The 27,254-nt window shown below is 47.9% G+C and overlaps 1 protein-coding gene and 1 long non-coding RNA gene across 5 annotated transcripts in view; one reads left to right on the top strand and one right to left on the bottom strand.

The window, feature by feature from the left end:
- The window catches only part of LOC146797365 (uncharacterized), a 123,442-nt gene that overhangs the window by 12,326 nt on the left and 83,862 nt on the right, over positions 1-27,254 (bottom strand). The window contains exons 1-2 of one of the 4 annotated variants that reach the window (XM_085627550.1): positions 15,034-15,162; positions 8,214-8,293 (exon numbers count right to left, since the gene is read on the bottom strand). The exons of 1 other annotated variant lie outside the window; for it this stretch is intronic. In XM_085627550.1, coding sequence (XP_085483676.1) covers positions 8,214-8,293; positions 15,034-15,125 — 172 coding nt within the window. In that variant the 5' untranslated portion in view covers positions 15,126-15,162. Of the gene's footprint in view, positions 1-8,213; positions 8,294-15,033; positions 15,163-27,254 lie in introns of those variants that run through there. 2 more of the 4 variants (XR_014968983.1, XM_085627549.1) reach the window with 2 other exon arrangements.
- LOC146797366 (uncharacterized) overlaps positions 15,478-27,254 on the top strand; it is an 81,072-nt gene continuing 69,295 nt past the window's right edge. Inside the window, exon 1 of the long non-coding RNA XR_014968981.1 lies at positions 15,478-15,613. This is a non-coding gene — a long non-coding RNA (uncharacterized LOC146797366). The remainder of the gene's footprint in view (positions 15,614-27,254) is intronic.

Raw genomic sequence — 27,254 nt, 5'->3', positions numbered from 1 at the left:
CCACCATTTTGAGCAGGGCCACCCACCCCATGACTGTCAGTGGCAAGGTGCACCAGAGCATAACGCTGTGACTGCCACGTGATGTTGCCCTCAAAAAGCTCTGACATACTGTGGTATATATGTATGCCTAGATTTTTTAGTGTGCTGTGTTGCCAGGTCAGTTGTGCTTCTTCTATCCTTAGCTCAGGGTTTACTTTACTTGGGTGGAAGGGGAACATGCAAGACTTCGCCCAATTGACTCTCAATCCTGATATGGCTGCAAGTTGTGCCAGAGTATTGTTTATCGTAGTAGAGACATCATGTATATACCGTACATACAGCAGCATGTCCGCTGTGTTATGTGTGTGTGCTGAGTGTGCTGCGTATTTGAAACAGCACAAGCGTTCTAACAGTGCCACATGCTCGCGACTGACATTGGCTTATGCAGACGTATTATCCAGGTCAGCTAACGCTCGAGTCTCCAACCCCAGGAGCTTATGCTCTGATTTAATAATGTCTCAGGTGAGTCCATTCCTCATGTTGCTCTGTACACCTAAGCAGTGGCCCCATATTGTAACCTTGAAGGCGTCCCATTCAATCAGTCCATTAGAAGCTGCACCCACGTTGTGTTGGAAATACTATCTTCGACCCTAATGAGCCTTGGAATGACTGGTCTTCCAGTAGTGTTGGTTGAAACCGCCATGTGGGAATAGGGGTTGTCGTCTCCCATTGCAATTGTTATATTTGGGGATTGTGATTGGAATGTGTACGTCCTAAATAGTCTGTTGACTTGCTGGATGGGAGCATTGACTGGGCAGTCACCAGTCTGTCTAAGCAGACATGTAGCTGATGAGGAGCAGAATAGAAGGAGGAGACCCTCATCATGGGGTTACAAGACTGCGCCATGCATCCACAAGATGCCATTTTTGCAGCCAATTGGACAGTGTGCTTGCATTGTAGGTGGCAAGTGTACTGGCAATGGAGGGAAGCGATACCATCCACACTCAAGCTCATACAGCTGAAAATACTACACCGCACGTACTATACCCGAACTCTCCTCTATAAACTCAAGCAGACAGACTCACCCCTCTGTCTTCGGGGTTGCGGGCAGGAGGGGACCCTCTTTCATACCCTGTGGACATGCCCCATAATCAGTCAATACTGGAAGGCGGTCATGCGTACACATTCGCAAGTAACACACATTACGACACTTCCAGAGCCCAGGAGGTGTCTCCTCAATATTTGGGACTCCACTGATCTCAACCGCGCACTGCAAACATGGGTGACAATAGGCATGATGGTTGCAAAGCAAAACAAAGCGCAGAAGTGGGCGTCCAGCCAGTCCTCTACCCTCCCCCAGTGGTGTAGAGACATGGATTCCATCATGGTGGCTGAAAAGGCAGTGTATATCCATAGGGGATGCCCCAAGAAATGGGCACAGATATGGGGGGCATGGAATAGCGATCGAGGAGACATTTGCGAGCCCCCGAGGGACAACTCGGATTCAGAACTTAGTGAATAGGCATGCGAGGGGATGGACTGGGAGATGGAGGGTTGCCGTTGTGATCCTGGCTAAGGTGCTTATACTTCCAGTAGAGATACTGTACCTGACACTGATGATCGTGCTGTTTTTGTTGTGGACTGATATTATGTATACGGATGTAATGATTCTCAAGCTATGCTATGTCACAGATTGTTCTTTGTGCTCTGAGAAAACCAATAAAAAGTTTATTAAAATAAAAAAATAAAAAAATCACAAACATCCACAGTAGTCCCTTGCATTGAAGGGAACTATTTTGTGTGGGGCTATGCTCCTTGTAAAAGGCAGAATCCTGTCAGTCACAGTGAAATTAGCCAATGACTAAAGTGGGCTGCCTCATTTTAAACACTAGATAGGCAATCAATAGGTATGTAAAGAATAGGTATTCAGATGGCTGCAGTGTGAAGCCAAATAATAATGAGAGGCACAGAAAGGGATGCTCCGATTTTTGCAATTCGCACCGTTTGCGATCGCAAATTGCTTTGAAGCATGTGCCTGTTAGTTATTTGTCCAGAATCAAAGGATGTTGTGCGTCCTTGCCAAGACTCGAACCCGGTTCCCCAGATTTGAGATCGACCGCCCTAGCTGTTTTCCTTATTTTAGTTTATAAAATGTGTATTGTGGCTCTGTGTTCAGGGATGTGGCCTTTTTAAAGCATACTGCTTATGTTTTGTAAGGATATAAGCAATGGACTTTAAAACGGGTCCCTTCCGGGCCCTGTAGTATTGCTCTTGACTTTTCAGGCACAAACACTCATTGATTTGAAATGAGTCGCATCCAGGTTTTCATAGCGGGGCACAATTGGGTTGAAGATGAAGGCAGTGCGAGTTTCTCTCAGTGGGGCAGTATGGTGTTTAGTTGGCGAAGAGAGTGTGGCACTATGGCAGAGCTGCCGAATTTGGAATTGGGGAACCAGGTTCAGCTTTCATGACCAGCCCACCAGCCCACTCTCCTGAGGGAGCACATTCCCATGCTAAACCTTAGAAGGCCCCGCTAGACCTTGGAAGCCCTGGTGTCTTAGCACCAGCAGGTGGACCCTAGTGGTCGCAAGTGTGGGTTAACCTTGAAGGCCTGTCCACCACAATCCATACTGAAGTTCCCCTTTAGTTTTACGGGCAGGCCTACGAAGCAGCAAACCCTATAGCGACAGTGACTCTGTCACTGAGGTCACAGGACCTTAGAAGCGAGTCCGCCTACCCATTGGTACCTCCATTGGCCCTGGTATTAGTGCAACTCACCAGGGATTGGCAAGGCAAAATTTGCACCAACAACAAACTAAGTTCACAAACTTCACGGTCTCTCTGCTTCATGTGCTTGTGCATTAGGGTCTGTGTATCGTTTTAATAAACACTAACAAGATATTCAATCGTTGGTCACATCAAATGCTCTCTTTTCTTCTTAGGCATATCTGTCTGCTTGGGTAACATAGCTTAAAAACATTGAAAAAGCCGATAGCTCTGGCTAAACACTTATGAGGTCCCAAAGGTGAGACCTATTGGCTATGCCAATACTTGTTAAAAGTACCTGTGGCCACATGAGCTGCAATATTGTGTTTACAATATCAAACGAAATTATAAAACATTTTTCATTAAAAAACTGCCTTTTTAAGTGAAACAATAGGACACAATATTTGTAGAGTTATGGCACTTTCCTTTGTGATCCATAACTTGTCCTAGTTTATTTCACGGCAGTCTGTGACAGGTAAACCATTTACAGGAGTGAGTACGCTTTCACACTGTTCACATATTTATAAAGAGGAGTGATTCCTGTAGAATTAGATATTGCTCTCTCCATCCTCGTGTGGTCAATGCGTTTCAACCCTCTTCATGTATATTTCTTCTGGGTCTTTGTCAGGACCGGAAATCCAGTATTCTTTGTTACACTGGCATCTGTAGCCGCTTGTCTTCACTACACTTTCTCTGGTCTGGGGGCTTCGTCAATCTATGTATGCTGCTGCGATGTTGCAAGCCTCATTGATATTGGCAAGCTGCTGTATCTATGACCTGTTAAATTTGGCAGCTTGCAATTTGTCTCATGAGTGCATCTTGTCTTTATATTTATTTATCTATCTTGTTGTCGTGGAGATGATGTTGCATCTGAAGGCTTCAGTGAGGCCACGCAGCATTGCAAAACACAAACCCAAATGAAAAGGATGAGGAGAAAATAGATAAACAGAGCCACTAAAGGACTGTGGAAAACCTGAAAAAGGACATCTTGACAATCTTTGAGTAAGGTGGTGGGTAGGGCTTAATTTGAGCCGGTGGTTTTGGGGTACTCGGCTCCAGCACTTAATTATCAACACTGGTACTTAAGATAGTCTGCCATATGGTGGTGCTGTTTGTCTCAATTAGAGATGAACACAACAGTTTTATTATCAATTCAATATGAATTAAAAATGACTAATACCAGCTTGGTGAGCCATTGTTATAGCTTTAGGAGCTGCAATAGTCTGAATTGTCACACTTGGAAAGTTTGAAGGGTAGTAGTTGTGTTGGTTCTGTCACTGATGGCACTGACAGGGGTAATGGGTGGTGCAAGCTGCAGTGGCCGCCATACGAGGGCCCTGGGATCTATTTTTGTTTTACAAATTAAGCACTGACACTGGTGGGGGACAGGGAAGGAGGGGACAGAGCTTACTCTCCTGGACCTTGGACAAGAGTGGGATAAGTGCAGCACATTCGTCCACGGGTGTGTCACAGCCCCAGTATACTAGGAGTAAAATTAAAAATGGCAATGCTCTCTGAGGGCTTCACATCCAAATAGATCACGAAAGCTTTACCATATATGTAAGAAAATATAAGTATTTCATGTTTTCTAACTTTATGCCCATGTCTACAAGTGAAATTTGTATTAACTAAGCACAGAACATAATTAACTATCTGTGGCAGCCCCTGGGGACACATTAACTGTATCTGGATATTTAAGACTGCTTCTGGCATATGAATTGTTTATGGGGTCTGGGCATATGATGGCATGCCTGGGTATGAGCTGGCATCTGGCATTTGATGACTGCCCCTGTGTATATGTAGGTCCACCTGACACCTTTGTTTGTTTATTTAATATGTTGGCTTTCCTGTGCCTATGGCATCTGTCATCCTGCCTTATCATGATGGCACCACCCTTACTACAAGGTTCTTACCTTGATGTCATCATGATCAAAGCCACGCGACATTACTTCCTGTGGCGAAACGTTCTGACATCAGTGCAAGGGGAGTCGAATAGCACATTTTTTCACACGTCTACCCTTTGAATTTTGATGACCCGATGTCACTGCTCACCTGCACCCCCATGTCACCCAAAGGCCTCGCCTCTTCACTGCAATGGGGCCACCAGAACAAGCTCATAGCCTGGGAGAACCAGGGGAGAGAGAGAGAGGGGACCAAGGAATGACTGGATCACAGTTGGACATTGGGGTATTCAGGACAGGGCACCCACTCTTCTGTCCAATCAGAGGGAGTGGAAAATGTCAGTGATATCCTTGGAACTAACCCACTCTCCCTAAAGTCCCCGTGCAGCATCCTGACAAGATAAGTAGGTGAAATCAAAAGGGCCTACTCAATTCACATGCTAGAAATGGTAAAACAGGAACTGACATCACATCCTGAGGTAAACAGCCTCTAGGGAATTTGTGGAATAATCTGGAGTAAGTGTTTTTGAAATTGCTGTAGTTTAGGTCAGAGCCAGTTTCATACGATGGGACTGACTGCCCCTGCCCAATCATTCTTTCCAGGGATATGCCCTATTACAACATCTCCCAGCTCACTGTCATGCTAGTCCCACTGTTGCCACAGCATTTTTATGATCCAATCTCATCCAGTTCCATAAACCGATGGGCCAGGTGGCTTGGGGCGGGTGGACTTAGTCATCCACTTGTATCCACCCAGCTTTCATCTCCCTAGTTTTGTCTGATACACTGCCTCAGCAGATGTGTTGACAGATGTTTTGAGAAGATCCCCCATGGAAGAAGAAATGCCGGATTATCACTCAGGGACATTAAAAAAGTGCTCTCCATTGAGTCATCGTCTGCATTGTGGTTATGGCGAGCTACAGCCGTGTCTTTTCTGACTTTGAACCAGCTGCTCTCTCACGCCCAGGCATTGTTTGCCCTTTATTCTCTGCAGACATTTATTTCTGCAGGACAGATTGAAACATGAATGTAGACACAATGCACAAGCTGGGAGGTATTATCTGGGCAATGGTTGAATCTCTCTACTCCTCGTTCACCGATTTTTCAAATTTCACCTGGTGAAGTCTCGCTTCATAAGCCTTACCTGCATCTCCACGCTGCATCTTTGATCCGATCAAATGACTTGTTCCTACTACTGAAATGGAGGCCTTATAAGAAACAAAGAAACTTTCAAGATGCTGTAATGGTTGTCTGTTTACAAAATATCCCATCTTAAAAAGTAGGAGAACCATGCTTCAGGGGATAGCACCAGTAGAGCTGTTCTCTGTCTTCTTCCAGATCTTGAAGATAGTTCATGGGCTCAAACACCAACAGGGTCTACGCAGACCACGGCTCTTCAAAAATTGGCCAAACCAGCAGCAATCCGGTGGATGATAGTTTCACCTATTATTTATACACCAAGACTTCTCAGGTTATGGTACACAGCATATACACCGTTTAATATATCCATGGGTTAGTACGCGGAGGGGTCGGTCCCTCAATATCTGTTTGAAAGAAAATTGACATTGGAAAATCTAGGACTGAATCAAGGGAATAATGCCTTTTCTAAATTTGCATCATCCGGGGAGTGCTTCCAGTCTGTCTTGCATCCATTCAGGGAGCAGGCACTTAGCCGCTTATATAGTATTCACAGCAGGAAGCAAATATGTGACTAAAGTTGCAAGGGTGTTGAAGATAAGACGGCCCACTCGTGCACCTACGTCATGTCTACTGCACAAGTTCATTTAGCAGAAATATGAAAAGTGCAATATTGCAATGAAAAGCAGCAGCTTGCCCTCCGTTACCATTAAGCATTTAATGGGGTATCTTCCTCAAACCAATTTGTATGTCTGTTGTATACATTTCCTACATACATGGCTTGGAACGACAATCCATGTGCAGGAAACTGGAACTTGGATAGCAGCTGCACCTACGAGGAATCCTGCTAGGCTGTCCACTCTGAGAAGGTGCTCTGTGATATCTACATAAGGCTAGACATTGGGAGGGGAGGTGGAATGGCGGGAGGACATACCTGTTGCCCACCAAAGGGGAGGCTCGACGCTGAGAGGGGAAGAAGGACCTTATGATAATGAGCGGGGGGAATACCTGCACTGGACTTTAATTGCACCGCTTGATCATCTGTTGTGCCCTCTGGGCTGGTTTTCAGGCCTGGGCGGTAAATTTCGTTCCGTTCGCGGAATTTGCGGAATTTTAACATTTTCGCGTTCCGCGAAGAGCGCGAAAATGTCAAAACTTTCGCAACATGCCGCAAAACGGAACTATTTTTATTGTTCGTGCTTTAAAAATGCATTCCCGCACTTACCGGGTCCCTGCGTTCGCCGACGAGTTTTCCTATCCGTTCGCGCATGCCACAAGATGTTGGATTGTTGGAAGCCAGTCGCGCTATCCCGCGACAGTTTGCGATCGCGAACACGTCATTGCGATCGCGAACAGGAAATAAGCATCGCGGGCAAGATTGCCGCACCCATTAGCGACCGCATGGGCAAGTTGGAGATATATTTCCCCGCGAGCACGCAAAAACACATCGCGAACGGGCAGGGAAAGCAATCTCCGCATCTTCGCGAAAGTTTCGCATGCTCATGGAGATTTTGTGCAATTTCGTGATAAATTGCGAAAGTCAATTTCGCAAATTCCGCCCACCCTTACTGTTTTTCCTATGATGTCACCTTGAAAAAACAATAAAAATCTGTTTAAAAAATCAACATGGCATCAGCTCTTATGGTGATTTTAAGCAACTTTTCATACAGGTTTTCAATGGATTTGTCACAATAGTAAAGAACCTTTTCACCTCCCGGTCACGTGTAGAAGACTCTCAGTGGTTGGCAATGACCGAAACTCATCTTCGTCTGGCGCCTGCTTGGATTCTGTCAGGTGAATTTGGATGTGTTTTGTCCTACGCCCATGTTCCTGTGCCCAGCCGCACATATACCATTATCACAGCCTTTAATTAAGTGGCATTTGTCTATTTATGGCAGTACCTGAGGCCACAGGGTGAGGCCGGAGTCATACCCTATGATTTCTGCTCCCTTCAGATCAGAGGCTGGGGGAGCAAAGGAGGCGAAACTGGGGAGATTTTCCAAATCTGTCTGTTTATATATTTTGACATTTGTAAGATATAACATATCACAAAAGTTTAGAGCCATATCAGTTGTGTGCACACATACATGCCATATGTATGAAACTAACATCACAGGAACATTTTACATTGTAATGCTTTCTATGGGTAGGTCAATTCCAAAAGTGTTTTTTGATGTCTATCATAGACCGGCTTCTTGTTTGGTTGTGCCTACCCTATAAGTATCACAGGCTTTTAGGGGTATGTTGTTTCTAGAAATTGTAACTTGGATCTGCTGCTTAAGAGGAGTGCCAGACCTTTCCTAGGACCACAGATCTCTTGGCAGAACCGTGTTGCTGGTCCTCCCAAGTTTCAGATGATGGGCACGGGTGGCTGACAGGAATTCCAAAGCTGTGTGGTCTGCACAGAGGAGGTTTTTCCCCAAACTTTACCCATTTTTGTTGCATTGACAGCTGGTCTTCGATCAGATAAACCATGGATCTGGCAGCCGGGTGGTTTGTAGTGGGTGAATCTGTAAGAGATCAACAGGGAACAGATCCTTAAAACGCCCAGAGAATGAGAGATCACAGTCCCTGAAGAGTTCGAAGACTCTGCAAGGTGGCATGTTCAGTCATGATTCTTACATACATGTTTAACTACCATGTACACTGACATTTAGTTGGAAATGTATATCATGTTGGAGGGGTGGAAAAGGATGCCAATGACGATACTATGCTTCTCCTGTGCCAATGTAGCACTAAGCGTCTTTGTGGAAGCCCCATTCACACCCTGCTAGCTCTAAGCTCTGCTTCAAAACACCGTACTGACTGCCAACCTTTGCATCTGCCCAGGCTGCTGGGTTTTAGGATCTACCTACTAAAGACCTATCCCTGCTCTGGATGTCTAGAGTGTCAGAGCTTCAAAATTGTTTGCTGGAAGCTGTGTGGAAAGAGGAGAGACCCGCGACATATCCTTGTGGCCTTCTGTGGCTTTCCAATTTAGGTCTGCTGGGAACAGTCTGGAAACAACGAGACCCCATTCAGGAAGGCTGTACTACAGTGCAATTTTCTTGCCAGCCTTTAGTCTTTCTATTATGTCTATAGTGCGATGGGAATAGTAGACATACTATCATCTGCATCATCAAAAGCTAGTACATCTATTAATTGTTGCCTACAAACATTGTGAAGGTGAGGCGGGCAAATTATAAAAAATACCAGCGAGCCATTCTTTTAATTTTCTCATCTCCTTCTTTTGCAGCCCATGATTTAAAGAAAGTAGAACGACGACCCTAGGCATAACAGAGAACAGTGTTGCTGTAATGACCACCATGCTATCTACAAATGTAAATAGAACCTGTATCTCTATAGAGTTAGTATGGTCACTATGTTTCTTGTGTGGCAGAGTACTATGAGCCAGTGGGCAGGGACAGTGAGTAAGACTAAATTTTGAACTGCCAAGAAAGAGCCTGTCTTTTCCACGCTATGGTCAATGCTTAATTTGAGCCGGTGTGAGCCGCCAGATCTTATTTTTGGTAACTGCCACTCCTTTTTCCGCATTTACCGAGAACAAGAGAGGGAAAAATACACAAAGCAGAAAGGCGGTGGAAGAGAAGGACGGAAAAACTGCCACAAAGGGAGAACACAGGAACCCACAAGGGAGAGATAAAGGGGCAGGAATGTCTGGAAGTGGATTAAAGGGGCATGAGGTGGAACCAAGACTGCCAGCCTTGGTATTCGGTGTGCCAATGTTTACTTGCACCAGCCATGTGCTTCTGAGCGTAGCTTCAGGCACCGGCTGTCTTTCTTTTACAAATTAACCACTGGCCATGGCTATTTAAATTAACAAAATAATTACTCAGTGACTTCTGGAAGTCTTTTGCTACCTGCAAGTCCAAAATAGGAACAAGATGGTGCCTTTTTGAGGGAACTCCTCAGTATACAGGGAACAGTTTTAACCAATTCATATTCGTGTGTGGCTCCAAATTTAGTTGCTGGACCCTTTGTTAAGTTATGGTCAATTTATAAAAAGTGCCAGGCCTATTCATGAGAAAGGTTTGGTAACAGGCTAAGCTCTGCCATTTTTAAATGCCCTGGCTGAGGGAGGGTATATACAAACCTTTGTCACTGTGCACTACATATCTCAGGACAGTCATCATAACAAACTGAAACTTCCAAGGGTGAAGGGAAAGTGTGGGCCTTCTGTTGAGCAGTAATAAGAGATATATTTGGTATGTGCAGCATATTGTCACGATTTGACGGGCCACAAAAAAGACAGGGAAAACCACTGCTGGGTTGGAGGGAAGGGCCCTTCTGTTGTGGCTGAAAGGGCGGGACAACCCTCTGCCCATCCAGCCTGAAATCAGCCCTTATTGCTGCTTGCATGATTTACTGCTGCTGAGAAACAAATACTCCTCCTGCTGCTAAAGACCATGTATTGTCGGAAGATATTTCATGAGGTGTCTTGTAACACATTTAAACTAACTAAATGACATTTGAGGGGGAAAAGCAAGACCCTCTTCTGTAGAGTGTTGGTTTCCTATGCCCCACTGTCATTACGAGGTTGGTGTAAACAGTCTGCATTACTGGTTTTGGTTCCCAGTCCAGCTCTGTGCCTCCTTTTTGCCTGCAATAATGACAATTAGTACAGAACGTCTGCAGTATAGAGTGTTTCTAGTTAGACCCCAATTAAATGTTCTTTCAATATGTATCATTCTAATCCTTTACTGCCCTAATGTTAACCAGAAAATATTTCTAATTCCATAAAATGGAATGCTTTCTATGTGTGTAGAACTTTGTCACTTAATCATCCCAGACATGACCTGCAGCAGTGGGCAGCTCATTCACCCCACTTAGTGTTGTAAAATGGTACCTGGAGCATTCTTTGTCAGCATATTGTCAACTAATCATGTTTGAACAGCCCTAACCCAGAATTCTCCCCTTGTCTTTCAACACTTGCTGGGGAACAGCCTCTGCCCGCCTCCCTCCCTCATGCCCTGTTATTATTGTCTGGACCCTGTCTCAAGGGTGCCTTTTAAACCACCCTTCCTTGTCCCGCCCCTTTCCTTAACTCACTACCTCCCGCCATCTCCTCATGCCCCGCCCCCTTGCTCTACTCCTTCTAACAGTATGTCTTCACTGGACTCCTACACATACTGCATGCCTTCTGGTGTATTTTCCATAACTGCTTCTGTGGCCTACCCACACCCGCAACCCTTCTTTTAAAAACTGATAATTACCTAGACCTCTCTATCAATTAGCTAATCATTTTCAAATCTAACTATTCACCCCACCAATGACTCGCGGTAAATAACGTCAAGCACAAACATACTGGGGTAATGTATGGAAGGGGTGCAGGTGAGTATATACCCGAGAATATCAATGGGACACAAGCTTGAGGACATAATATTGAGAAAAAATATACAGGTAATTAAGTCTAGATTTTCTATATCAAACTCCACACCCGGCACGGCTGGCACGGGAAAGAGCGGTGAGGCGGGGTGGGGTGGGGCGGGTGTCTGAGGAAGTCAACAGACAACAGGATAGGTAAAATTAGGCACAAAAATAAATAAAACCACTTAACTTGCGCTTGCAGCATCGCAAAGTCGGTGGTGCAGCGAGCACAAAGTAAGTAGTTTTATTAATTTCTGTATTTAATTTTACATATCCCGTTGTCTGTCGAATTCCCTCCCACCCTGCGCCAGCCCCGCACCGCCACTCTTACCTGTGCCGGACATGCCTGCTCCACACCTACGTGATACATATATCTGCTACCTCCTGTATTTTGTTTGCTTTTGATACATGCACAGCTGCCACCATTGCCTCATGAAACGTAATATTTGCTCTTGTGTTCTGAGTGTCTGCCATTTATTGCAGTATTTTACCTCTACTTGTACTTTGCACGCTTTTTTAACATGCACACGTCACTTTTTCCTCTTGTAACGTATCAGCTGCTACCTCTTGTATTTTGTTTGCTCTTGATACATGCACAATTGTCACTATTGCCTCGTGTAACGTAACGTTTGCTTGTGTAACATGCTCACTTGTAATTTTCTCCTCATGTATCAGTACTGTACCTATTATGAAGCGCTCTGACACCTTCGGGTAAAGTCCGCGCTATATAAAAACGCATAAATAAATAAATATATCTTCAAGGCACATAGATGAAGACTTAACAATAGTAAATCTAAGCTTCCTATATGTGCCTAACTTTCAATATTTTGTTCCTCGATATTCCTGTACCACGATATTCTGGAGGTCAATATTCAGTAGTACAATTTGCAAGGAAGGATTTCCCTAGAGAACATCAGCCTGAAGCCACTAACCAAATTACCGCTACATTATCCACTAACCAGAGGTCCGGAGTAGCGTTCTACTCGCCATGATGCACTTTAGTGCCTAGTGAGGAGTAGTAGGCACTATATAATTGCACCTCGGCTGCGCTGCCGACTTTGGTGCGGGAAACCAGGGTTCGAGCCTCGAGGTCGCGTCCACATCCTGTGATTCTGGGCAAATCACTTAATCTCCCCATGCCTGAATGTGTTATGTAAATACGGTGCTATGTAAAGCGCTCCAATACCTTCGGGTCGAGTTCGCGCTATATAAATATGCAAAAAAAAATAAAAAATATGCAATAGTTATGCAGCATCTCCTCTCAGAACCCCCTCTTCAGCTGGTTACCCTGATGCCTCTTTCATTTCTCTTTGCTGTCCCAGGTAGAAGTCAGCTGACCCTGACCGGCTGTCTTCTTGCTGTCCCAGGTAGGAGTCAGCTGACCCTGACCAGCCCTCTCCCTGCTGTCCCAGGTAGGAGTCAGCTGACCCTGGCCAACCCTCTCCCTGCTGTCCCAGGTAGAAGTCAGCTGACCCTGTCAGGCCCTCTCCCTGCTGTCCCAGGTAGAAGTCAGCTGACCCTGGCCGGCCCTCTCCCTGCTGTCCCAGGTAGCAGACAGCTGACCCTGGCCGGCCCTCTCCCTGCTGTCCCAGGTAGCAGACAGCTGACCCTGGCCGGCCCTCTCCCTGCTGTCCCAGGTGGAAGTCAGCTGACCCTGACCAGCCCTCTCCCTGCTGTCCCAGGTGGAAGTCAGCTGACCCTGACCAGCCCTCTCCCTGCTGTCTCAGGTGGAAGTCAGCTGACCCTGACCGGCTGTCTCCTTGCTGTCCCAGGTAGGAGTCAGCTGACCCTGACCAGCCCTCTCCCTGCTGTCCCAGGTAGAAGTCATCTGACCCTGTCAGGCCCTCTCCCTGCTGTCCCAGGTAGAAGTCAGCTGACCCTGGCCGGCCCTCTCCCTGCTGTCCCAGGTAGCAGACAGCTGACCCTGGCCGGCCCTCTCCCTGCTGTCCCAGGTAGCAGACAGCTGACCCTGGCCGGCCCTCTCCCTGCTGTCCCAGGTGGAAGTCAGCTGACCCTGACCAGCCCTCTCCCTGCTGTCCTAGGTGGAAGTCAGCTGACCCTGACCAGCCCTCTCCCTGCTGTCTCAGGTGGAAGTCAGCTGACCCTGACCGGCTGTCTCCTTGCTGTCCCAGGTAGGAGTCAGCTGACCCTGACCAGCCCTCTCCCTGCTGTCCCAGGTAGGAGTCAGCTGACCCTGGCCAACCCTCTCCCTGCTGTCCCAGGTAGAAGTCAGCTGACCTCGGCCGGCCCTCTCCCTGCTGTCCCAGGTAGCAGGCAGCTGACCCTGTCAGGCCCTCTCCCTGCTGTCCCAGGTAGAAGTCAGCTGACCCTGGCCGGCCCTCTCCCTGCTGTCCCAGGTAGTAGACAGCTGACCCTGACCAGCCCTCTCCCTGCTGTCCCAGGTAGAAGTCATCTGACCCTGTCAGGCCCTCTCCCTGCTGTCCCAGGTAGAAGTCAGCTGACCCTGGCCGGCCCTCTCCCTGCTGTCCCAGGTAGCAGATAGCTGACCCTGGCCGGCCCTCTCCCTGCTGTCCCAGGTAGCAGACAGCTGACCCTGGCCGGCCCTCTCCCTGCTGTCCCAGGTGGAAGTCAGCTGACCCTGACCAGCCCTCTCCCTGCTGTCCTAGGTGGAAGTCAGCTGACCCTGACCAGCCCTCTCCCTGCTGTCTCAGGTGGAAGTCAGCTGACCCTGACCGGCTGTCTCCTTGCTGTCCCAGGTAGGAGTCAGCTGACCCTGACCAGCCCTCTCCCTGCTGTCCCAGGTAGGAGTCAGCTGACCCTGGCCAACCCTCTCCCTGCTGTCCCAGGTAGAAGTCAGCTGACCTCGGCCGGCCCTCTCCCTGCTGTCCCAGGTAGCAGGCAGCTGACCCTGTCAGGCCCTCTCCCTGCTGTCCCAGGTAGAAGTCAGCTGACCCTGGCCGGCCCTCTCCCTGCTGTCCCAGGTAGTAGACAGCTGACCCTGACCAGCCCTCTCCCTGCTGTCCCAGGTAGAAGTCATCTGACCCTGTCAGGCCCTCTCCCTGCTGTCCCAGGTAGAAGTCAGCTGACCCTGGCCGGCCCTCTCCCTGCTGTCCCAGGTAGCAGATAGCTGACCCTGGCCGGCCCTCTCCCTGCTGTCCCAGGTAGCAGACAGCTGACCCTGGCCGGCCCTCTCCCTGCTGTCCCAGGTGGAAGTCAGCTGACCCTGACCAGCCCTCTCCCTGCTGTCCTAGGTGGAAGTCAGCTGACCCTGACCAGCCCTCTCCCTGCTGTCTCAGGTGGAAGTCAGCTGACCCTGACCGGCTGTCTCCTTGCTGTCCCAGGTAGGAGTCAGCTGACCCTGACCAGCCCTCTCCCTGCTGTCCCAGGTAGGAGTCAGCTGACCCTGGCCAACCCTCTCCCTGCTGTCCCAGGTAGAAGTCAGCTGACCCTGGCCGGCCCTCTCCCTGCTGTCCCAGGTGGAAGTCAGCTGACCCTGACCGGCTGTCTCCTTGCTGTCCCAGTTAGAAGTCAGCTGACCCTGGCCGGTCCTCTCCCTGCTGTCCCAGGTAGAAGTCAGCTGACCTCGGCCGGCCCTCTCCCTGCCGTCCCAGGTAGCAGGCAGCTGACCCTGACCAGCCCTCTCCCTGCTGTCCCAGGTGGAAGTCAGCTGACCCTGGTCGGCCCTCTCCCTGCTGTCCCAGGTGGAAGTCAGCTGACCCTGACCAGCCCTCTCCCTGCTGTTGGTTGGTTTTACCCTAGAATCGGACCTGGTTCAAGCTTCTAATCGAACTGATGTAACCCCAAAGCCACCTTCTCTGACCACTTCCTCCTTCACGGGCCCGCCCTCTTCCCCTACACCCCAGGTACTGCTGGCTGCAGCCCTCCACCCTTCCAAGGGGTCACTCCCCCAGTCCCCCCTCACCTTTCCGTGTTACAGTCGCAGGTGGGGGTTGAACCCAGCACAGCGGCGTTTACCTCTTCTGTTCTTCCTCCCTCCCGCCCCTGTGTCTTCATTCTTCGCCCTGAACCGATCCAGAGAAAAGATGGCAATTTGTTCTGCTTCATGTAAGAGACATGTTAATAAGAACGAGGGTGATTTATGATGCACGCCCCCAGGGGGGGGGGGGGGGGGTTAGGAGGGGCTGCACGAACAGGTTACACGTGCAGGCACGAGTTACACGCCGGCACAGCCCTCTGATGGTTGAAGGATGGGCGCTGTCCAGGGCATGTCCCATACCCGGCCGTTGGCCATGGAGGTGACGTCATTACCGCGCCCTGCTTCTCAGCTTTACCCCCCCCCCCTCCAAGCCAATTTATACAATAGCATCTCGCCCTCCCCGCTGAGGCCCAACCCTGGCTGCAAGGCACAGGGCGCTTCATTCCAGTCAGTAGAGCGCGAGACAGTCATCTGATGAATGAACGCCGTGGCGGGAAAGACTGACCCTCATAGTCACAGCCCGGGATGGCGGCCGCACTGGATTCCACAACTAATGAAAGAAGAAGTAGGTATTTCAGGGTGTGCTTCCGTTTCATGATTGCTTTCTTATGTTTGTGTGATTTCCAACACCCACCTTTCAGCTGGCTGGACCGATCAAAGATGGAATGAGGTTAGTGGCACACAGACTCTTCCCATGCTCAGAAGGGTGGCAAACTGGCATGGCGCAAATTCAGGATGGTGAGTGTAAAAATTCAGGGCACAGGGGCAAAATTCAGGGCAAACATTCAGGACAGGAGGTCAAAATAAATTCAGGACAAAAATTCGGGACAAAAGGTATGCTTTACAGACACATAAGTGGATGTCATGCAATAGTATATAAATAAATAGGCAAAGAACATAAGTACAAGTCACTTCTCCTGCCTGGTCACTTTCTCCTGTCTGATCACTTCTTCTGCCCCTTCACCGCCCCTTCCCCGTCATTTCCCCTGCCCCGTCACTGCTCCTGCCCGTTCACTGCTCCTTCCCGTTCACTGATCCTGCCTGGTCACCGTTCCTGCACATGCCTAATCACAGCACCTGCCCCGTCACTTCTCTTGTCCCGTCACTTCTCTTGCCCCGTGACTTCTCCTGCCCTGTCACTTTTCCTGCCCCGTCACTTTTCCTGCCCCATTACTGCTCCTGCCCGTTCACTGCTCCTTCCCGTTCACTGCTCCTGTCCGATCACTTCTCCTGCCCCGTCACGGCTCCTTCCCCGCCATTTCCCCTGCCCCGTCACTGCTCCTGCCCGTTCACTGCTCCTTCCCGTTCACTGATCCTGCCTGGTCACCGTTCCTGCACATGCCTAATCACAGCACCTGCCCCTTCACTTCTCTTGCCCCGTCACTTCTCTTGCCCCGTCACTTCTCTTGCCCCATCACTTTTCCTGCCCCGTCACTTCTCCTGCCCCGTCACTTCTCCTGCCCCGTGACTTCTCCTGCCCCGTCACCACTCCTGACCCGTCACTTTTCCTGCCCCGTCACTGCTCCTGCCCGTTCACTGCTCCTTCCCGTTCACTGCTCCTGTCCGATCACTTCTCCTGCCCCGTCACGGCTCCTTCCCCGCCATTTCCCCTGCCCCGTCACTGCTCCTGCCGGTTCACTGCTCCTTCCCGTTCACTGATCCTGCCCGGTGACCGCTCCTGCTCATGCTAATCACTGCTCCTGCCCCTTCGCTTCTCCTGCCCCGTCACTGCTCCTGCCCGTTCACTGCTCCGGCCTGTTTACTGCTCCTTCCTGTTCACTGATCCTGACCAGTCACCGCTCCTGCTCATGCCTAATCACAGCACCTGCCCCGTCACTTCTCTTGCCCCATCACTTCTCTTGCCCCGTCACTTCTCTTGCCCTGTCACTTTTCCTGCCCTGTCTCTTCTCCTGCCCCGTGACTTCTCCTGCCCCGTCACCGCTCCTGACCCGTCACTTTTTCTGCCCCGTCATCACTCCTTCCCCATCACCGCCCCTGCCTCATCACCGCTCCTGCCCCATCACCGCTGCTGCCCCATCACCGCTCCTGCCCCGTTCACCGCTCCTGCCTCGTTCACTGCTCCTGCCACTGCCCTGTTGACTGCTCCTGCCACGTTCACTGCTCCTGTCTGTTCACTGCTCCTGTCCGTTCACCGCTCGTGCCCAGTCACCGCTCCTGCTCATGCCTAATCACTGCTCCTGCCCCGTCACCTCTCCTGCACCGTTACCTCTCCTGCCCCGTCACCTCTCCTGCCTCATCACTTCTCCTGTCCCGTCGCCTCTCCTGCCCAGTCACTCCTCTCACCCCGTCACTTCTCCTGCTCGGTCCCCTCTCCTGCCCCATCACCGATCCTGACCCGTCACTTTTCCTGCCCCGTCATCACTCCTTCCCCATCACCGCCCCTGCCTCATCACCGCTGCTGCCCCATCACCGCGCCTGCCCCGTTGACTGCTCCTGCCCCGTTGACTGCTCCTGCCCAGTTCACTGCTCCTGTCCATTCACTGCTCCTGTCCGTTCACCGCTCTTGCCCAGTCACCGCTCCAGCTCATGCCTAATCACCGCTCCTGCCCCGTCACCTCTCCTGCCCTGTCACCTCTCCTGCCCCGTCACCTCTCCTGCCCCATCACTTCTCCTGTCCCGTCGCCTCTCCTGCCCTGTCACTTCTCTTACCCCGGCACTTCTCCTGCTCGGTCCCCTCTCCTGCCCTGTCACTGCTCCTGCCCCGTCACTGCTCCTGCCCTGTCACTCTCAGTGAACAACATTGGCAAATTACACAAGGCTGCAAGTTCCCCACAGTACTCTGTTTGGTAAAAGCTCCTCTGTAATCACTAACTACGATCTACTGGCTCCAAGTGAGTCACTGGCCTCCAAGGCACACACTCGCACATGATATGCACATTGTCATTCGAAAGGGGATATTCAGCCTTAGTCAGAATGAACATGGGCCTGTCCACAGTCTGTGCGGGCTCAGTGAGGGGCTGCTGCAGCTTCTGGAATTCAACAGAGAAGTGTGAGCAGCCCCTTGAGAAATTTTAATCTCTTGGGGCTTCTCGCAGGGGACCAACACAGCTTGTAATAATTAATCTTACAAATTACGGACAAAAGGCACCCATAAAAGGAATTATTACGGACAACGGACATGACACAAAAATGACGGACGGTCCGTGAAATTTACGGATGGTTGATCACCCTAATGCTCAGTCACCTGAGTCTTGAAAGGTTGCTAATTGTCTTTCCTCCTTGTTCCGGTCATTATCAGTTGTTAAAGCCCCTTGTAGAGGGATTTAACTGTTGTTAATTGCCTGCTCTGCAGCAAATATAGGTCTGAGGGTAAGAGAGTTTAATGGCACATGGGAAGTAAGGCTGCTAGCACCCATCCCCTTATCCCACCCAAATAAATTGTTATGAAATCCTAAAGTTCCATTCATAAGGCATTTGTAATAACAGACAAACTACATTTGTTCTATGCAAAACTCTTATGTACTCAACGGGGGGTTCCCACTCCTGAGTTTGAGATGGTCGTCCATAGCTCACACGAATGGTCTGAAGGGTTTCTCAGGTGGTGGTTTGTATACGCCCGTCAAAGCGATGATTTGTGTAGCTCTCGCTGAGATTGACCTGCCTCTATCAGAGAAATGGTTAAGATTAGGTGAAATTTCTGTACTTTCACATTACCCTTGTTAAGCGAAATTCCTGAAATTGCTCTACTATGCCATATAACATAATTAAGCGTTTTTCACTGCATAACATTTCGGGCCCGCACCCAGCAACAGCACAAATGAGCAGAAAGCTATTGTTTTTTGCACTGGTTGAGTGGTTTTTGAGCCACTGTTTTAGCAAGAAATATGCCCACGAAATGCATGCTTATGTCCATTTTGGACCGGTAGATGCATTTTGCGCTAAAAGATAGCATCAAAAGCTGTTGAGATGTGCCAAAAAGGGATACCTTGTCACATCTTTGTGGGACACGTGGCTTGGTGCATCTCTTCTGCAGAGATTACTTGACACCGTTTTTTCAGAGAGATGGTTTGTAGTGTATCTCACTTTGGTGTTGGTTTTTGATGCGTCTCTCTCATTCAGAGGTGGTTTGTAGTGTATCTCAGTTTGGTGTTGATGTTTGATGCATCTCTCATTGAGAGGTGGTTTGTAGTGTATCTCAGTTTGGTGTGGATGTTTGATACTTCTCTCTCATTAAGAGGTGGTTTGTAGTGTATCTCAGTTTGGTGTTTGATGCATCTCTCTCATTGAGAGGTGGTTTGTAGTGTATCTCAGTTTGGTGTTGGTGTTTGATGCATCCCTCTCATCGAGAGGTCGTTTCTAGAGTATATCAGTTTGGTGTTGGTGTTTGATGCATATCTCTCATTGAGAGGTGGTTTGTAGTGTATCTCAGTTTGGTGTGGATAATTGATGTGTCTCTCTATTGAGAGGTGGCTTGTAGTGTATCTCAGTTTGGTGTTTGATGCACCTCTCTCATTGAGAGGTGGTTTGTAGTGAATCTCAGTTTGGTGTTGGTGTTTGATGCATCCCTCTCATCGAGAGGTGGTTTGTAGAGTATCTCAGTTTGGTGTTGGTGTTTGATGCATATCTCTCATTGAGAGGTGGTTTGTAGTTTATCTCAGTTTGGTGTTGTTGTTTGATGCATCTCTCGCATCGAGAGGTGGTTTGTAGTGTATCTCAGTTTGGTGTTGATGTTTGATGCATCTCTCTCATTGAGAGGTGGTTTTTAGTGTATCTCAGTTTGGTGTTGGTGTTTGATGCATCTCGCTCATTGAGAGGTGGTTTGTATTGCATCTCATTTTGGTGTTGGTGTTTGATGCATCCCTCTCATCGAGAGGTGATTTGTAGTGTATCTCAGTTTGGTGTTGGTGATGGTGTTTGATGCATCCCTCTCATCGAGAGGTGGTTTGTTGTGTATCTCAGTTTGGTGTTGGTGTTTGATGCATCTCTCTCATCGAGAGGTGGTTTGTGGTGTATCTCAGTTTGGTGTTTGATGCATTTCTCTCATTGAGAGGTGGTTTGTAGTGTATCTTATTTTGGTGTTGGTGTTTGATGCATCCCTCTCATCGAGAGGTGATTTGTAGTGTATCTCAGTTTGGTGTTGGTGTTGGTGTTTGATGCATTCCTCTCATCGAGAGGTGGTTTGTGGTGTATCTCAGTTTGGTGTTGGTGTTTGATGCATCTCTGTCACTGAGAGGTGGTTTGTAGTTTATCTCAGTTTGGTGTTGTTGTTTGATGCATCTCTCGTATCGAGAGGTGGTTTGTAGTGTATCTCAGTTTGGTGTTGATGTTTGATGCATCTCTCTCATTGAGAGGTGGTTTTTAGTGTATCTCAGTTTGGTGTTGGTGTTTGATGCACCTCTCTCATTGAGAGGTGGTTTGTATTGCATCTCATTTTGGTGTTGGTGTTTGATGCACCCCTCTCATCGAGAGGTGATTTGTAGTGTATCTCAGTTTGGTGTTGTTTGATGCATCTCTCTCATCTAAAGGTGGTTTGTAGTGTATCTCATTTTGGTGTTGGTGTTTGATGCATCCCTCTCATCGAGAGGTGATTTGTAGTGTATCTCTGTTTGGTGTTGGTGTTGGTGTTTGATGCATCCCTCTCATCGAGAGGTGGTTTGTGGTGTATCTCAGTTTGGTGTTGGTGTTTGATGCATCTCTCTCACTGAGAGGTGGTTTGTAGTGTATCTCAGTTTGGTGTTGGTGTTTGATGCATCTCTCTCATCGAGAGGTGGTTTGTGGTGTATCTCAGTTTGGTGTTGGTGTTTGATGCATCTCTCTCATCTAGAGGTGGTTTGTGGTGTATCTCAGTTTGGTGTTGGTGTTTGATGCATCTCTCTCATCGAGAGGTGGTTTGTGGTGTATCTCAGTTTGGTGTTGTTGTTTTATGCATCTCTCTCATCGAGAGGTGATTTGTAGTGTATCTCTGTTTGGTGTTGGTGTTGGTGTTTGATGCATCCCTCTCATCGAGAGGTCGTTTCTAGAGTATATCAGTTTGGTGTTGGTGTTTGATGCATATCTCTCATTGAGAGGTGGTTTGTAGTGTATCTCAGTTTGGTGTGGATAATTGATGTGTCTCTCTAATTGAGAGGTGGCTTGTAGTGTATCTCAGTTTGGTGTTTGATGCACCTCTCTCATTGAGAGGTGGTTTGTAGTGAATCTCAGTTTGGTGTTGGTGTTTGATGCATCCCTCTCATCGAGAGGTGGTTTGTAGAGTATCTCAGTTTGGTGTTGGTGTTTGATGCATATCTCTCATTGAGAGGTGGTTTGTAGTTTATCTCAGTTTGGTGTTGTTGTTTGATGCATCTCTCGCATCGAGAGGTGGTTTGTAGTGTATCTCAGTTTGGTGTTGATGTTTGATGCATCTCTCGCATCGAGAGGTGGTTTGTAGTGTATCTCAGTTTGGTGTTGATGTTTGATGCATCTCTCTCATTGAGAGGTGGTTTTTAGTGTATCTCAGTTTGGTGTTGGTGTTTGATGCATCTCGCTCATTGAGAGGTGGTTTGTATTGCATCTCATTTTGGTGTTGGTGTTTGATGCATCCCTCTCATCGAGAGGTGATTTGTAGTGTATCTCAGTTTGGTGTTGGTGATGGTGTTTGATGCATCCCTCTCATCGAGAGGTGGTTTGTTGTGTATCTCAGTTTGGTGTTGGTGTTTGATGCATCTCTCTTATCGAGAGGTGGTTTGTGGTGTATCTCAGTTTGGTGTTTGATGCATTTCTCTCATTGAGAGGTGGTTTGTAGTGTATCTCATTTTGGTGTTGGTGTTTGATGCATCCCTCTCATCGAGAGGTGATTTGTAGTGTATCTCAGTTTGGTGTTGGTGTTGGTGTTTGATGCATTCCTCTCATCGAGAGGTGGTTTGTGGTGTATCTCAGTTTGGTGTTGGTGTTTGATGCATCTCTGTCACTGAGAGGTGGTTTGTAGTTTATCTCAGTTTGGTGTTGTTGTTTGATGCATCTCTCGCATCGAGAGGTGGTTTGTAGTGTATCTCAGTTTGGTGTTGATGTTTGATGCATCTCTCTCATTGAGAGGTGGTTTTTAGTGTATCTCAGTTTGGTGTTGGTGTTTGATGCACCTCTCTCATTGAGAGGTGGTTTGTATTGCATCTCATTTTGGTGTTGGTGTTTGATGCACACCTCTCATCGAGAGGTGATTTGTAGTGTATCTCAGTTTGGTGTTGTTTGATGCATCTCTCTCATCTAAAGGTGGTTTGTAGTGTATCTCATTTTGGTGTTGGTGTTTGATGCATCCCTCTCATCGAGAGGTGATTTGTAGTGTATCTCTGTTTGGTGTTGGTGTTGGTGTTTGATGCATCCCTCTCATCGAGAGGTGGTTTGTGGTGTATCTCAGTTTGGTGTTGGTGTTTGATGCATCTCTCTCACTGAGAGGTGGTTTGTAGTGTATCTCAGTTTGGTGTTGGTGTTTGATGCATCTCTCTCATCGAGAGGTGGTTTGTGGTGTATCTCAGTTTGGTGTTGGTGTTTGATGCATCTCTCTCATCTAGAGGTGGTTTGTGGTGTATCTCAGTTTGGTGTTGGTGTTTGATGCATCTCTCTCATCGAGAGGTGGTTTGTGGTGTATCTCAGTTTGGTGTTGTTGTTTTATGCATCTCTCTCATCGAGAGGTGATTTGTAGTGTATCTCTGTTTGGTGTTGGTGTTGGTGTTTGATGCATCCCTCTCATCGAGAGGTGGTTTGTGGTGTATCTCAGTTTGGTGTTGGTGTTTGATGCATCCCTCTCATCGAGAGGTGGTTTGTGGTGTATCTCAGTTTGGTGTTGGTGTTTGATGCATCTCTCTCATCGAGAGGTGGTTTGTGGTATATCTCAGTTTGGTGTTGTTGTTTTATGCATCTCTCTCATCTAGAGGTGGTTTGTGGTGTATCTCAGTTTGGTGTTGTTGTTTGATGCATCTCTCTCATCTAGAGGTGGTTTGTAGTGTATCTCAGTTTGGTGTTGTTTGATGCATCTCTCTCATCTAAAGGTGGTTTGTAGTGTATCTCAGTTTGGTGTTGGTGTTTTGATGCATCGCTCTCATTAAAAGGTGGTTTGTAATCTTGAAGAGCCTGATCACTAGCCCCTTTCCTCCATTTGGTTATTTTCCTGCCTGTGAGATTCATGTGAGCCGGAAAGTTTTCAAACCATTAAGCCAGTTTGGGTCTGTTTTTAACTTTCTTAAAAAGAGAATTTCATAATCCCTCACATCGAGGGAGGCAGAACCTCGCTGATGTCTGGGATTGCAGATTAAATACCCCTGCCGGGTCTGAATTCTGACAGTCCCTCATGTACCATTTGTCCTGCAGCAAATGACGCTGGTTAACAAAAGCAATGGGGTTTTCCTTTTGTGCACCATTTGCAAGCCGTCCCATATATTGTCTAAGACCCTAAGCCATTCAAAGCTAGTTAGATGGAAAATAGGAGCCTTCCGTCAGTCTGTGGGAGAAAAATCACCTTTCCTCAGGCCACCATAGCCTCATCTGACCCCCCCCCCCACCTGACCTTTCCTCCTTGCATAGTGACTACAGACAGCATCAATTGTGGTTAGGAAGAGGAATGTCTCCCTTTTCCTCCCTGCAGCACCCGCAATGTAAACCAATGGCAGGCCAACCCACAAGCAAACCCTGTCAAATAGTGACCTGCTCAGTAGCCAATCAGAAAGCAGCATTTTTAGCGGTACAATGTACAGGTTTGCAATACATTGAACAGCCCTCTCCTCCACCATTGTTTCTCAGCTTCAATTTATATCACTTTATACATCGAATACACCAGAGCCTGAGGGTTTTTTAGGACGGCGATAAATAAACGCAAAGCGCGCTTTGCGCTTGTTTATTTATTTATCGCTGGAATTTATCGCCCTGGTAACGCGTTATTAACAACGCCTTACTCCAGGGTGATAATATTCCAGGGAAATGGGCCAACATCGCTGGAAAACCAGCGATGTTGCACCCGAAACGGAGATAGCCTTGGTGATACGACCTTGTGGTCGTATCACCATAATCCACCTCCCATGTTAGCTATGCCTTAGTCAGGAATTTAACAGACGGTAAATTCCTGCGTTAAGGCATAGTTAACGGGATTAAAAATATCACTACCCCTTGTTGATGATATCATAAAGCTGGGGTAGCGATATTTTCCCATGGTGTTTTGTCAGGCACTCCTCCTTTGCATCTCATGAGAGATTCAAAGCGAGGCGTGAAGAAAACGGGAGCTGAAACAAGGAAACACGCGCTAGCGTGTCCTTGCAAATAATGCGATATAATTATCGCCACTTTTCGCCCCAAAACAGACGCTAAAGCGGTGATAATTATATCTTCGGCCCTTGATGATATGCCCCTTGCGGCCATATTATCAAGGCTGGCGATACCATTATCGCTGCTTTAGCGGCAGGAGACTGCCGTTAAAGCGGCTATAAGGGGTTTGATAATACGCCCTTGTGAATTCCCATAGAAGCCCAGGTTCACACCAGAGCCTGGGCTTCTATGGGAATTCACAAGGACATATTATCAAGCCCCTTATCGCCGCTTTAGCGGCAGTTTCCTGCTGCTAATGTTATCGCCGGTCTTGATAATATGGCCCATAGTCAGCACTTTTACCCCCATACCAGGCAGGTGTCAGCAAGCAGCCTACAGACTGCTCAGAAGTAAATCAAAGAGGCCATTTCCTCCTGCTTAAATGCTCATCTCCACAGGGATATGATATGGCAGGCAGGCTCACTGGCTAAGATCTAAATATAAAGCCCATGTGTGCTGCAGCCTTCCTCCTGGCGGCCTGGTGCATGCCACTGACACAAGTCTGTCTGTGATGCCTGCAGGACAGACCTCAGCAAGCAGAAACAGGCTGAGGCACAGACACACCACCCCACCCCTCCCCGCCTATCAGTGAAGAGTGAAAAACACAGGCAGAACAGAACCTCCCACACACTTTCATTTTATTTAAGTGGAATCTTATGTGAATGTATTACTTACTTTATCTTGAAAAAACTCCTCACATCCCAGACATCATAACTTGGCGGGTAGGGTGGCTTGACACTGTATGCGGATTTCTACTCATAAATCAAAGAGATGGCAGCTGACTAAAAACCTATGTAAACATTGCTCTGATTTTGCAATCCTTATGTCTGCATTATTAAAAAGTAGCATCTAACATCATGTGGAATAAAAGCACATCAAGGTTCTGGGCTATAAAAAACACAAACCGAAAGAAAATTATATAGAAAAACGAAGCAAAATCATTACCCCAGTCAACAGGGTGTAAAGAACGTCACTCAACGAACACATTAACATGAGCTGAAATAATAGAACTAAAATAATACAGTCTGCATGCCAGACATCTGTCTACGGCATTTGGGAAACATTCTTCCTCATTGAGGACATTCCAAATCTTTAACTCTGAAAAGCTTCAACAGGATGGTGACAAACCGCAAAGGAAACTGTGGGCCTCTCTGATGAGAGGTGGAAATGATAGCGTGCTTATATGAAGCCCTCGCATTCTGAAGAGGATTAAAAAGTGCCTGCTCCCAAAGTGCTTCCAGCATGAAGGAAGCTGAGGCAGTGCTCCAGAGACACATGGCGACAGAAATCACGTGACTCGTTGTGATTGGCCACCGCTCTGGTTCAGTTCAACCACCCCTTCCCGCAGGCAGGATGCTCTGCCCACAGTAGAGAGGCCTTCCAAGCCCATATCACAAGATGGCCGCCCAGCATATCCCTCCACTACGTAGAGTCCTTCGGTTTCCAGAAGATGGCTGTCTCAAACAAGACTCAGAGTGGTGTAAATGCCACTAAGACTCTAGAAATGTGGAAATACCAATCAAAACAAAGTAGGGATTAGATGTGTTTTGGTCCTGAAAAAAGCCCACTGACCCTTAGAGGCACAATGAGAGGCTGAAACATGTTGATCCCAATTTGATGTGTCGGGCCATTATACCTAGTTACATCACTCTATGTTTAATCTTGCCTGAGGACCCCATAATAAATACAGAGACAAGAGGATCCAGAAGGCAGTAATCGATACAATCCCTCTTAGAAAAGTGCCCCGCTAACAAAGTGCGTCGAGCCCACTAACTCACACTAGGGGCATTGGGTGAGGATCCGATGATGAAGCATGCCATGGGTGGTACCCGTGGGTGAGGATCCTATAAAAATATCTAAGAGATGCCAGGATCACACTAAGAACCTCCTGTAGCAGGTAGAGCATGGAGAACGTACAGGGTGAAGCCTCCATAATTGTTTAGACTGGTGTTAACAGAACACAATAGGTGCATTTATCATGGTGTTTGAATTCACACAGTAACAAGACCCTGTCCAGAGCGTTCCACGCACACAACTCCAGATCCCAAGATGGCGGCTCAAAGGACGCCTGCACTGCCAGATACTGAACCCTTTCTAAAGAAGGGTGTCTCACACATGGCACCCAGATTAGACGATGGATGCTGCTAGGCTAGGCACAGTCCTCAAGGCATGGCCAGAGCATATCTCCTGCACACTATCCTATCATCAGACAATGGCAGTCGAGAATAATTTCTATGCACACAATATTGTGGTCTAATAATGTAGGACCTCTCGTACACCACACAGATCGCACAATGATTGCACAAAGCATGGTACCTTCACCGCACAGAATACTCAGACCTTTCCTAAGGAGCACCTTTTGCGCACACACCTGACCTCACATTATGCCAACTCAGGGTCATAGAGTACCTGTGTAGCTTTGTGCCCCAGACCTCACACTGTGCACATACAACAAGCTCACGTACACATGAACCCAGATCACTCGCTTATGTGATAAGAGTATATTCTACTGTGGTAATTCCACAACTCATAATGGAGACTGAGACAATGGCATGTCCAATGCACTCAATTCTCAGGCATCAATCTCAGTGTCCTCTCCAACCCACAGCCGTCAGATAACACAATGGATGCTCAGACTATAGACCACCCCTTGCTCACAACCTCAGGTCTCTTTTCTGTGACTTGCTAATGCGTCCACCAGTGCAAGCAATAGTGCAGAGCATGGAACCTCATCTTGATATAGGCTCCTCAGACCTCTGGTAGAGGAGATCTCTTACACACATAAAGAAGGTGCAGAAAGTGGTACCTCCCTATACAAAATCATTGGCATCCACCCCACCAGACTGTTAAATAACCCTGGGTGTAGATTGCGCAGTAGCGTTACGCTCCGCGAAGTGCACTTCGCACTACGCAAGCTA

This window comes from Triturus cristatus, chromosome 9 (genome assembly GCF_964204655.1).
Source record: "Triturus cristatus chromosome 9, aTriCri1.1, whole genome shotgun sequence".
In the NCBI taxonomy this organism is placed as follows: Eukaryota; Metazoa; Chordata; class Amphibia; order Caudata; family Salamandridae; genus Triturus; species Triturus cristatus.
Note: the sequence above shows the minus strand (reverse complement) of the source record. Positions and strands in the feature narration are given on the sequence as shown.